The sequence below is a fragment of the Globicephala melas genome, chromosome 5 (genome assembly GCF_963455315.2).
Source record: "Globicephala melas chromosome 5, mGloMel1.2, whole genome shotgun sequence".
Classification (NCBI taxonomy): domain Eukaryota; kingdom Metazoa; phylum Chordata; class Mammalia; order Artiodactyla; family Delphinidae; genus Globicephala; species Globicephala melas.
This window is the reverse complement of record NC_083318.1, coordinates 654151-666553: the sequence shown is the minus strand read 5'-3', so window position 1 is coordinate 666553 and position 12403 is coordinate 654151. Positions and strand designations below refer to the sequence as shown.

The following is a 12403-nucleotide window of genomic DNA, read 5'->3' as shown; positions in this document are numbered from 1 at the left end:
AAGTAGCTATTGAGAGAAAGGAAAAGAAAGAAGGAAAAAGACAAAGATGAATTTAAAAAACGACACAAAAAAGAGAGAGGAAGTGGCCACCCGCCCTCTCTGTGCCCAGACCTCAGGCCTCTGGTTTGCTCCGAGCAACCAAGAGCTGCTTCCCTTCTGCAGCTACGGGGTAACTGTCTCCTGACAAAACGAGGCCCGACTCTTTCCAGCTCCTCCCAGCCCTGTGCGGCCCAACTCCTAAGAGCTGTCCCTGCCCCGACCCAGGTTGCCCAAGATGCTTGTGTGGCCCAGTCCAGCCTTGTGCCCGCACCACCTGAGCCACCCGCCCACCGCCCTCTGGTGTCAGCTGATGGATGGTGGTCTGTCCTTCCACTCACTCGGGCCAGTGACCTTGGAGTCCCCCTGGACCCCTCTTCCTCTCACCCGACTTGGAAGTCCAGACAGGCCCACTTTCAGAACGTATTCAGAATCCGAGCACTTTCCGTCACCCACAGCCACCAGCAGGTCCCTGCCACCATCCCCCTCAGCGGGTCACTGCAGTCACCCCTGCCCACTCCGCCCTGAGACCCCTAGGGTCCATTCACCTTGCAGCAGCCAGAGGGACCCTCTAGAGGCTAAGGTCAGATCATGTCACCCCTTCGCCCCTGCAGTGGCTCCCATCCCAGAGCAAAGCAAAAGCCTTTATCAGCCCACGGGGCCTTCCTGATCTGTGCCGGCCGCCCCACCTCCTCCCTCCTGCTCTCCCCTCATCCCTGCAGCCACGTCAGGCTTCCTGGAGCCACCCCGTGCCTGGAAGTCTGTTCATCCCACCCCAGCACTTTCTCCTGCAGCCTGTCGCCTCCCTTGCTGTGACAAGCCTCCCCTCGCCCCGCCCCCTGCCCAGCCTGCCTGCCCTTTAACCTCCTGTACTTTGTCTCACAGCGCTTACAGCTCTGTCTCACACTCACAAGATTACAGGCTTGTAATCTTATTACTAGGTTATTGGGGTTTTTCCTCTTCTGCTCTCAGGACATATGCTCCGTGAAAACAGAGATCTTTGTCTTGTACCATGATGCCAGGCACACAGTAGGTGTTCCACACTCGTTGAATGTTGAATCAGTAAATAAAATTAGCCAAGCTGAACTGTGGTGAGAACTAAAAAGATACTGTAAAACAACCAAAGCGGATGTTTCAGGATGCTAACCCCCAAGCAGCGTGAATGTGAAGAAAACCACTCAAGGCACGTCATGATCAAATAGTGGAAAACCAGTGACAAAGACGCACCTTGAAAGCAGTCTGAGACAAAAGGCGTGTTGCAAAGATAAGAGAGTCGCAGATTTCTCGCCTGAAACAACACAAGCTCCAAGACAATGGAATAGAACCCTTGCAGCAGTAAAAAAAAAAAAAAAAAAGACACTGTTAACCTTGAATTGTATGTACAGTGAAATGTCCCCCCAAAACTAAACTAAGGTGAAATAAAATCATTTTCAGACAAATAGAAGCTGAGGGAATTCATCACCAGCAGATCTGTGGTGGAAGAAATGTTACAGGAAGGTCTTCAGAATTAAATCAGAATTTAATGACAAAAATATCTGGAAAATCTCCACGTATTTGGAAATTAGCCAACAGACACCGAAATAGTCCGTGGGTCACAGAAAAAAATCACAAGGGAAACTAAAATGTTTTGAACTGCATGAAAATGAAAACAACGTTAAAACGTATGGGATGTTTATGTTAGAAATGAAAGGCCCCAAATCAGTCATCTAATCTTCCCCTCAAGAAGCTGGAAAAAGAACACTTAAACCCAGAATCAGTGGAAGGAAGAAAACGAAAAGAGCAGAAATCAGTTACACAGAAACAGTCAAACAACAGGGAAAATAATCCAAAAGGTGCTTCTTTGTAATAATCTATAAAATTGATAGAAAACTGACTCTAGCGAGACTGATCAAGGAAAAAATAAGGAGAAGCCAATGACCAACAACGGGCATGAGAGGGTACATCACTACATGTCCTACAGACATTACAAAATAATAGAGTACGTCATAGATCATGTGCTTAGCAAAGGCCTAGCAGAACAGATCCAGGATACATTAAGAATATAACATACCAAGTGGGATTTATCTCAGGAATGCAAGGTGTGTTTAACCACTCAAAATCGAAAAACGTAATTCTCCATGACAACAGAATAAAGAAGAAGTATCATATGGTAATTTCCTTAGACAAACTAAAGAACATTTGACAAAATTCAACATCAGTTTATGGTAATAATTTTCAGGAGACCCCCTCAACCTGATAAAGAACACCCAGGAAAACCTACAGCAAGCATCACCCTTAACAGTGAAAGAGAATGCTTTCCACCCAAGATTGGAAACACGGCAACGGTGTCCACCCTCCTGTTTAGCCCTGAGCTGGCGGCTCTGGCTGGTACAAGAAGGGAAGAAAAAGAGAAGCAAGGCATGCGATTAGGAAGAAAGAAGTAAACTGTCTTTATTTACATATGATACAGTTGTGTACATAGAAAATTCCTTAAAATTTACCAAAAAGCTACTGAGATTAATGAGGGAGTTTAGCAAGGTCACAGGATACAAGGTCAATATACAAAATCACTCTATGTCTGTCTGTTACCATATTGGAAATGTTGGAAAGGTAAATTTAAAGATTAAGTTTACAACAGCGTTGATCATGAGACAGGGCTGCCCTGGTGGCGCAGTGGCTGAGAGTCCGCCTGCCGATGCGGGGGACGCGGGTTCCTGCCCCGGTCCGGGAAGATCCCACATGCCGCGGAGCGGCTGGGCCCGTGGGCCATGGCCGCTGGGCCTGCGCGTCCGGAGCCTGTGCTCCGCAACGGGAGAGGCCGCAACAGTGAGAGGCCCGCGTACCGCAAAAAAAATAAAATAAAAAGATCATGAGATAATTAGGGTTAAAGTAACAAAATATGTGCAAGGTATGTACACTGAAAACTATAAAATGTGAATGAGAGAAATGAAGGTAGATCTGAATAAACATGTGGAGAGACAGCCTGTGTTCACGGGTTAGAAGACTCAGGACTGCCGATTTTCAAGTCCCTGTTACAGACTGAATCGGCACCCCCTCCCCCAAACCCATATCTCCGTGTGCCTGGAGGCAATTAAGGTTAAGTGAGGTCACAAGGGCGGGGCCCCGATGCAGCAGGACTGGTGCCCTCCTGGGAGGACACAGGGAGAAGGCGCCGGATGGGGTCTCGCTAGGACCCAACTACCAGCACTGTAGTCCTGGACCTCTGGCCTCCAGGACCGTGAGGAAATATCCTCCTGTCGCAGCCGCCCAGCTTGAGCAGACTAAGACTGTCCTCAAACCGATCTTGAGATTCTACGCAATGCCAGTTTAAATCCCAGCGGACTGTTTTTTTTTCCCGGTAGAATTTTAAGAGCTGATTTTAAAATTTACATGTGGGTGCAAGGGAGGTAGAGCAGCTGACACAATCTTGAAAACCTAGAAAATAAGTAGAACAAAAGGGACTCGCACTCCCTGGTTTCAAGAATTCCATTGAAGTTCCTGTGACTGAGGTGGAGTGTGGCGTGAGGACATCCAGAAGGGGACCCAGACAGAGAGTCAGGGGATGGTTTTCCCAACAAAGGAGCCGCCATCATTCAATGGGGAGAAAGTCTTCTGATGTCGGAACAACAGGGTAAACACACTGGGGAGAAACGATCCTCAACCTCTCCCTCGGACCACACACACGGGTTAATTTGTGATGTATCACAGACCTAAACATAAAAGCTAACACTAAACCTTCTAGAAGATATAAGAGAATATCATTCTGATGTTGAGATAGGCAAATATTTCGCAGAATACAAAAAGGCATTCACCATAAAAGAAGAAATTGATAAATTGAACTTGACTAAAATTAAAACCTCGGCTGGTCAAATGACAGTGTCAATAAAGTGCATGTACACATTTCCGACAAAGGGTCGGTAGCCAGACTGTGTCATGAATCCCTACTAACGAAGATAACCGGTAATCCAATGATGAAGGGGCAGAAGGCTTGACGGAGTTATGACTAACCTATCAGCGGGTAGTGAGGCAGACCCAGCCCAGGAAACGCAGAGCACAAACACACATAGAAAAGAATGAGGTGGGGCGAGCAGAGGGGTGTGGACCGTGTGGCCACTCCAGGAAGTCCTTGGTGGCTGCGACGGTAAACCCGTGACGACACCAGGACACAGGGACTCTACTTCCAGGTTTTTACCCAGGAGAGAAGAAGGGATGTCCAGAGACGGGGGTGCCAACGTCCCGGGAAACGCCTGTGTGTCCATGGCCGGGTGGACAACCAGGCCGGGTGCGCATAGGGAAGCAGCGGCCCACAGAGACCACGGGGGTTTCTGGGTGAGACAAGTCAGGGACCAAGAGCTCAGTCCGTGATTTGATTTTAGTGAAGGCGAAACTCACCTGAGTTATGAAAACTGGAGTGATGGCTGTGTGCTGGGCAAGCAGACAGTCTGGAGGGGCCGGGAGCGCTGGCCACCCGGGCCCGCTGGCTAATGTGTGTGAACACTTATTTAGCAAAACTCATCCAGCTGTTGACTTACGATCTGTGTTTCCACACATACCATTTTCACAACTAAGCAAGCCCACAGGGAGCGGGTGCTCACAGCCGACAGCACGTGCAGTCCACGTGGAACGCCGGGCACCGGCGGCAGTGTGAGCGGGGGGGGGGGGGGGGGGCCCATGCCGGCCAACCGTCTATCTAGCAAAGGTAACACAAGACCGGCACTCCTCCCACAAAACACGTGTGTGTGTTCAGCAAAAGCCACGTACAAGAGCGCTCCGGGCAGGTTTATCTGGAAACAACCAAGTGTCCACCAGTGTGTGGACGGGAAGTCACCCTCCACACGTCCAGTGGGACGCTGCACACAGTGGAAAGGATGAGCTGCCCCTGCCCGTGGGCGAGCCACCCAGGGAGCCGACGGTAGGGTTCTGTTTTCACCAAGTCTGAGAACTGCTGAGCCACTCTCACCAAGAACCACCGCTGCTGGAACACTGGCCTGGGAAGGACCCGGGGGCAGCCCTGAGGGCCCGCTGGCCCTCGGGCCACACGCACGAGCACGCGTGCAGAAATTCATCCTCGTGTGTGTGCTCAGTTAAGACCTACTTCTACAGAAAGGAAAGGGCAGGAAGGCAGGCAGAGAGGATGGGGATGGGGCCAGCAGAGACCCCGCTGCTCCCTCCCTCGGTGCAGGTGGCGGCAAGGAGCCCATCGCCCCGCGGACAGCTCTGCCCCGCACCCCTGCGGAGCCGGGAGCCCACGTGTGCGCTGGGGCCTGACTGGTGGCAGATGGGCACGGGGAGAGCCACTCGGACGGTGCTGCCATCCTCGGCCCCCACTAAGCAGAGCACACGGCGACGACCTGGAGACCGTGGTCTCTGGGATGTGGACCCCGGGCACAGGGTTCGGCGTGGGCGCCTGGCAGAGGAGCAGAGAGCTGAGACCAAGGCTGGGAGCCACAGCGGCCAGCACCCAGCAAGCAGCCCGGGCGGGTCAAGGGTCGGGGAAGCACAGCAGTGAGGTCAGGAAGGAGGCCAAGGAACCCAGAAGGCTCAGCCGACATGGCAGAGAACAGGCGTGAGGGAGAGGTTAGCAGGGGCCGCAGAACCCAGCGCCGGTCCTAGCAGGAAACGTCTGCAGGAACGACGGGGACAGAGATTCGCAGCACAGAGCACGCCTGGGGCCAGGTGCTGGGGGCCTGGTGGAGCTGGTGGCCCTGCCCCGACCAAGCCGGAGTGGCCTCCAGCTGCTTCTGAGCCCCATTTGGCCACAGTGACAGAAGCTGTGTGAATTAAGAAGAGGAATTTGCCGAAGGGTACTGGGCAGCTTCTGGACTGCAGGGGGCCGAAGCAGCGGGCAGGGGAGGGCCCTCCACCGAGGCACGACCTGCTAGGCAGAGGGGCTCATGCGGTCGCCCGCATCCTAACCCTGAGCCCCCTTGCCGCGCCATCCCTGCCGAAGTTCAGCGGGGAGATCTGAGCAGCGGCCCCTCCTCCCAGCCTGGCACCTTCTCAGCAGGAGACACGCTCTGCTTCAGGTGCCTCAAATGACCCCAGAGGGACCCCCAGTTACCAGGTGCTGCTCGGGGGGCAGCGGTGAGGCTGAAGGGGCCCTGGGGCAGGACTCTGGGACGCAGCTCACGTGGGAGCAGCTCTCCGCCAACCCAGGCCCCACCCCGGACCAGTGGCCAGGTGGCAGACACCACCGGCGGGGTGGGATGTGCACGCGGAACAAGAAGTAGAAACCCTTTCATTCCCGTGTCTTACATTTACATTTTATTAGCTAATCAACATCAACATGCAAAAATAAGCGCTGAATACAAACCTCTACAATATGGTTTCGTGTAAACTACGATGGTTCATCTGATTTGGAAAGTCATCGGTGCTTACTTCAACTGAACTATTATTGGCTTCTGCAATGAATAGTGTTTAGAGCTAAAGTTACGGAGCCGTCGGCAAGGCCTCTGCAGACCCCGGTCCAGTGGATTTCCACGGATACATTCTCAGGCGGGAGATAAGGCGGCACGAGTGACATGACACGCAGCCTACACACATCCTAACACAGCCCCGTGGGCGCGGCTGCAGGCAGGCGGCGGTCCTGGAGGCCGGCCCCTCCCGCGGTGCTGGCGTTTTGGCAGCAGCTCTACAGAGAAGTGACAGGGTCCCTCGTGGCACCGAGTGGCCGCAGGGCAGTCTGGCATGGCCACCAACGCTCCCGGGCCACGGCCGAGGACTAGCCTGTCCCCCGGGGTTCCTCGTTAGCAAAAGGGAGGGAACTGTGAGAACACGGGGAAGGGATCAGTTCCTATGGTGAAAAGTTCTAGCCTCCCTCCGCGTGGTCAGTCTTTAAAGAAGTTTCTCTGAAAGGGGAAAGCGCTTCAGAAGCGTCGAAGAGCTGACTTGTTACAAAATCAAGTACGAGCTTGTTATATCTTACTTCTTTTCTTCCCAAGAGTGTTTGTCGTTGCTCACTGATCTTTGGTCGCAAGAAACAGAAAGGCAGGCAGGCAGGGGCCCGCAGCCGCCCGGGTGCGGCGACCCGCCTACATGATGTACACCTTCTCGGCCTGGGAGAAGTGGAAGACCTCTTTGGTTCTCGGGCAGACGACTTTATCATCCTGCCGGATAGACAGCAGGGACTGAAAAGAAAGACCAGGCGCATTAAGACGGGCCAATATGGTTTAAATCAACGTTTCTATGAGAAACCCACAGAACCAAGGCTCGGAAAATAAGTCACTGCATTTCGGAAAAGTTACTTCCGGCAGGTACCCCTGCCCTAGGCCTTCAGGGCCCGGCCCTGCTAGCCCCGCCCCACCCTCTGACCCCGCCCGCTCTCCCTACAGGCCTCGCCCCTCCCTCGCGCGGCCCAGGCCCCGCCCTCACGTTGTAGCCGTAGACGTAGCCGTTGGGCAGCATCATGGGCGGGTTGTTCTCGTTCATGACGTCCCCCGAGATCTTGCAGACCAGACGCGAGTTGGCGCAGTGCGCCATGGGCAGGGGCTGCGCCAGCTTGTTCAGGGAGCGGCTGCACACTGGGCAGTCGGGGCTCCGCGAGCTGCCGTCCTCCTTGTAGCACTGCCTGCGCGCGGGTTAAGGAGGGCGGGGGCCGGCCGAGGTTCTAGGGGGTCCCCCGGGCACCACGGGGGAGGCTGTTCCGAATGGTTCGATCCGTGGAGTTTGGGCAGGTTTCCACTGGGCACCCCCTCCCCCAGTCTCAACACCGTGGGGCTGCAGCCCAGTTAAGACACGGGCCTGAAGCCGGGGGATGCAGCGCCCGTTTCAAGGTGGAGAACGAGGGCGCTAAGAAGCGGGGTCTTGGACCCCAGCCCCACACTAAGAGGGGCACACGGGGAGCCACTCCCAGCGCGAAGGATACGGTGTCTTTATGGCCGAGAGGCCGGCCTGCAGGGTGAGGGTGAACACGGAGTTGTTCCCCAGCTGGTGCAGCCGGTAGTTGTCGTACCGGAACTGCTGGATCAGCATCCGCCACCGGGCCGGGTCCAGCAGGTCCTGGAAGAAGCGGGGCAGAGTTGGGGTGACAACAGCAAACAAACGTGACTCTTCATCCCTGCAGATGAAAGGTGACGGGAGGAAGAGTCACCCCACTAACACGGCTACCCTAGAGCACGTGTCCTGCGGCCTCGAGGCAAGTCAAGGACTTGGGGCTGCAAGGCCAGCTCAGCACGGAGCGAGCAAGAGCCTCTTGCTAAGAGCATTAAGGTCTGAAAGGAGAAGCCTTATTCCTGGAAACCACTTACTAGAAGAGAAGATTAAATCACGTCCATGCCTAAAACCACCCAGGTTTAGACTCAAGAAGAGAGCGCAGGGAGGGAGGGGGAGACACACACACAAAAGCACAGCCAGAGGTTCTGTGTGAGCTCCTCAAGAGTCCTGGCGTACGGTACACATCACACTCCAACGTTTAAGAAACGCTTTTAATATTTCTTCTATCCAAGTCCACGGAGAATGAGGTCCACACCCGGGGCTGGCACTGCCCAGTGCCGACTCCGAGGCCCTGCGCAGCCTCTGCTACAGCCGCCTCTCAAAACCAAACACTTCGGCCCGTTCCCGCCGTGAGCGGTCGGGACACGCCTGTGACTTCCCACCACGAGGGACGAGGGTTTCGCTCCCTTAACCAGGCTGCTCCAGCACGTTTCAGGAGTATCTGCCCCCCTGCTCCTGCTTCCAGGACACTCCACCGTCCCAGCTCTGTTTCTGCGTTTCCCGCACCCTAGATCCCCCGCTTGCTCTGGGCCGAAGTTCTCCTGTGTCATCTTGGTCTTCTCTTTTGTGCTGCTCAATCTGTCTGACCAATCTTCATGGGTGGGAGGCTGTGTGGAGAGCTATGCCCCGGGGAGGGGTGGCCTGCCCTGGCGGCTGTGGCTTCCGCCCTGGCCCGGAGCCCATTCTGAGGCTCGGCTCCTCCTGGCCACAAAGCCATGATGGCAGCACTCGCCTGGCTCTTTACAGCCCCTGCAAGGCCACATCGGGAAGGGAAGGGACACGCTCCGTGCCCTCCTGAGCTGGCCATCTCGCCCCCAAGGGCAGGCCGGCCTTTCCTGCACTTCTAACAACTCTCCAGAGCAGGAAGACCCAACGCTGTGAGTTGAAACCTGAGTTTAGACCTGAAGACCTCTGTGACCTGCTGACTTATATTCCCAAACACTGCAGAAGGCGTGAGTTCAGTCCGGGCGACAAGCTTCCAGCCACCTCCCGAAGGCCTGCGCCACACGCTCTGGGCGGCAGGGGCCGGGTCTGCCAGGGGCCCCACAGAACTCTGCGGGGCGAACACTCAGGGCCTTGGACAGAGACCAGCTTCAAGGCCTGGAGCACAGGGCTGGTTCACCACACAAAGAAGGGGCTTTACCCTCTTCCTGCACACGCTGAAATGCTGAGGCCCAAGGCGATGGTCAGGGAGGCCCTCTGGGAGGGAATGGGGTCACAAGGGTGGAGCCTCATGAAAGGGATCAGTGCCCCTCTAAGAGCTTCCAGAGCGCTCCCGACCCTTCCGCCACGGGAGGACATAGCAGAAGGCTGCAACTCGGATGAGGGCCTCACCGGACCCCACTGGCACCTGATCTTAGACTTCTAGCCTCCAGAACCATCAGCAATACATTCTGCTGTTCACAAGCCCCCAGCTGTGGTGTGTTGTTGCAGACGCCAGAAGGGACTAAGACAGAAACCTGCTACCGGAAGTGGATGCTTTAGGAAACAAATACCTAAACACGGGGGTGTGGCTTTGGAACTGGGCAATGAGCAGCAGCTAGAAGCTTGGAGGTAATGCCACACAAAATGGACCATTAAAAGGTGGGCCCAGGAGGAGGAGGGGAGAGCGGCAGGGAGCGCCCCAGGCTCCGCAGAGAAACCTAGGAGCTGTGGACTGTCAAGGCCACTGTGATGAGGCCTCAGATGGAAGAGGATCATGTTACTGGGAACTGGGGGGAGGGCTCCTTGTTACGAGGTGTGCGGAGCCTGGCCGAACTGTGTTCGTGGACGTGGACGGGGGAGCTGTGGGTGATGAGCTGTCTCTGAGCAAAGTGCTGAAGGTGCGGCTCGGCTTCTCTTGAGTGTTTATAACAAAAACCAAGAAGAGAAGAATGACTTAAAGATAGAATCGTTCGTCAAGAGGAAGCACAACTTCAGGATTTGGGAAACGCTGTTCACACTGTAAACACTGAGAAAGGCTGTTGAGGAGAGGAGACCAGTGGTGGGCGGCACCCAGGACTCAATGGGCCACCCCAGAGAAAACAGCCAGTTTGAACCTCAGGGGAAGGAGAAGGGAAGGAATGAAGGGGGGCTGTCAAACTTCTTAGGTTTTACAGGACGGGACTTGGGGTGTTTTTCCAAGAGAAGGTTCAAAGGTCATTAGGGCGGCCCCCAGGTTTCAAAAGGACCACAGCTGTGGGGGGTACGCCCCTGCCCAGACCCACATGGAACCTCAAGGTCAAGGAGAGCCACCCAAGGGGGAGGGACCGAGGACAGATGTGCCCAGTGATCCTGGCGCAGGGAAGAGAAAGCGGATCAGGAGCAAGCGAGGTCAGGAGAGACACTGGCAGAGCCGTGCAGAGGCCCCGGCCTGTCCAGCCCTGACCAGGCACTCCAGAGAGCGGCGCCCCCGGGGAGGGAAAGGGAGCGGTCAGGCACTCGGAGCTGCGCTTTGCAGCTGACGTGCTTCGGGAGGTTTTCTGATATAAGTTGTTTTTTTTTTTTTTGCAGTACGCGGGTCTCTCACTGCTGTGGCCTCTCCGTTGCGGAGCACAGTCTCCGGACGCGCAGGCTCAGCGGCCATGGCTCACGGGCCCAGCCGCTCCGCGGCATGTGGGATCTTCCCAGACTGGGGCACGAACCCGCGTCCCCTGCATCGGCAGGCGGACTCTCAGCCACTGCGCCACCAGGGAAGCCCTGATATAAGTTTCTTTTACCAGCATAATGGGAACAAGACAGGAAATGTGACCCTGGGTCCCACGAACCAGGCCCAAGACGGGAAACGAACAAGTCGTGCGTGGGCCACGCTCGACTGTGGCAGTGACTACAGACCAGACCTTACGAGCGCCCGGGGCCCCCAGGCGCACCCTACCTTGTAGGGGGAGATGTGCGTGTCCGGCGGGAATGCCAGCATGCCCATGACCTGGCGGACCTCGTCCAGCTGGCTCCCTTCGGCCTGACTGAAGTGCTTTCTCGCGTGTCTGGAAAAGGACAGCGCGGCCTGGTGAAGTCTGCGCTCCCAGCGCCGGGAAGCTGAGCTCGGCTCCATGGTAGCTGCGGGATCCTGGGCCCCGCCCCCACCCAGACATGCGGAAAGCCTCGGGACTCAGGCACCCCCTCCTCTAGGGGACGGGGACGGGGACGGGCTGCGAGGCACCAAGTACAGAATCCCACCTAGAGAACACCCAGAGGCAGTGCCTGAACGCAAACGGTACCTGCCCGAGCCCTTCCAGGTGACCCTGGGTGCCACGAACCGGGCCCAACGACATCCATGGCACCCGGATCTGACCCGACCCGCCCCTCCTCCTGCACAGCCCCTGGGGCCCCAGAGAGGGTCCAGCCTCCCGCCTCTGCAGTGACCCCCAGAACAGCCTCACTCGCGTCCACCGATCAGACCCCGGGCGCTGAGCCCTGTCTGTGCAGGTGGAAACAGCAGGAGGGGGCGGGGACCCCTGCCGCCACGCCTGCACTCCAGCCTCCTTCCCTGAGGCTCCCCGTGGAGAGCAAAACTGGCCCCGCCCACCCTCTAACCACCACATCCTGGGCTGGGAGCCCCCCAGCCCGGCGCCCCATGCCTCCAGGAGACAGAGCTCAGGGCGCCAGGCTGAAGCTGCAGCAGCGGGAGGACCGACACAGCTGCCCAGGGCTCTGTTGCCCTGGGGACACTGTGCTCCCCGCTGCCCACAGCCTGACCTGGGACGGCCATTTGCTCCAGGAACCATGACGGGAAGAGTGCGGTGGAGGCCTGGCCCTGTCGGGGGCGCCCGTGGCCTCACCCCCGCTCAGCAATGGGAGAGAAGCAGGGCAGTGCGTCCCTGGGCAGGGCCCAGCCAGCCAGAGAAGACCTGCCAGACACCCGCCCTGCCTGCCCCAAACCAGACCGGGAGGGGACCCGAAACGCCCGCCCCGAGAGTCAGGAGGAAGGCCTACCTCACAGCATCCAGCCTCTTGTTCTGCCGGATGAGCTCAATGAACTCCTGGATCCTGAGGCTGAACTCCAGGCAGCTCTGAGGGTGAAGACAAGACAATGGGCAGCTTACACGGGGTCACTGGAGCCACGTGCCAGCTTGAGGCCACGCACACAGCGACAGCCGCTCCGAGTCGCCAGGGAGGCAGGGCTGCCACTGAAACCGCGATCTCAATCACAGTCGTGGCTTTCTAGGCCCGGCCCCTCCCAGCGCAGCCTCGGCCAAGC

The 12403-nt window shown here is 56.7% G+C and overlaps 1 protein-coding gene across 3 annotated transcripts in view; it reads right to left on the bottom strand.

Moving 5' to 3' along the window:
* Positions 1-6262: 6262 nt before the first annotated feature.
* Positions 6263-12403, bottom strand: part of MAEA (macrophage erythroblast attacher, E3 ubiquitin ligase) — a 31134-nt gene continuing 24993 nt past the window's right edge. For 2 of the 3 annotated variants that reach the window (XM_030876657.2, XM_030876658.2), the window contains 5 exons: positions 12139-12215; positions 11081-11189; positions 7880-8013; positions 7387-7582; positions 6263-7142 (listed from right to left, as the gene is read on the bottom strand). In XM_030876657.2, the coding sequence (XP_030732517.1) occupies positions 7047-7142; positions 7387-7582; positions 7880-8013; positions 11081-11189; positions 12139-12215 (612 nt within the window). In that variant the 3' untranslated portion in view covers positions 6263-7046. The remainder of the gene's footprint in view (positions 7143-7386; positions 7583-7879; positions 8014-11080; positions 11190-12138; positions 12216-12403) is intronic. The other variant, XM_030876660.2, reaches the window with a different exon arrangement.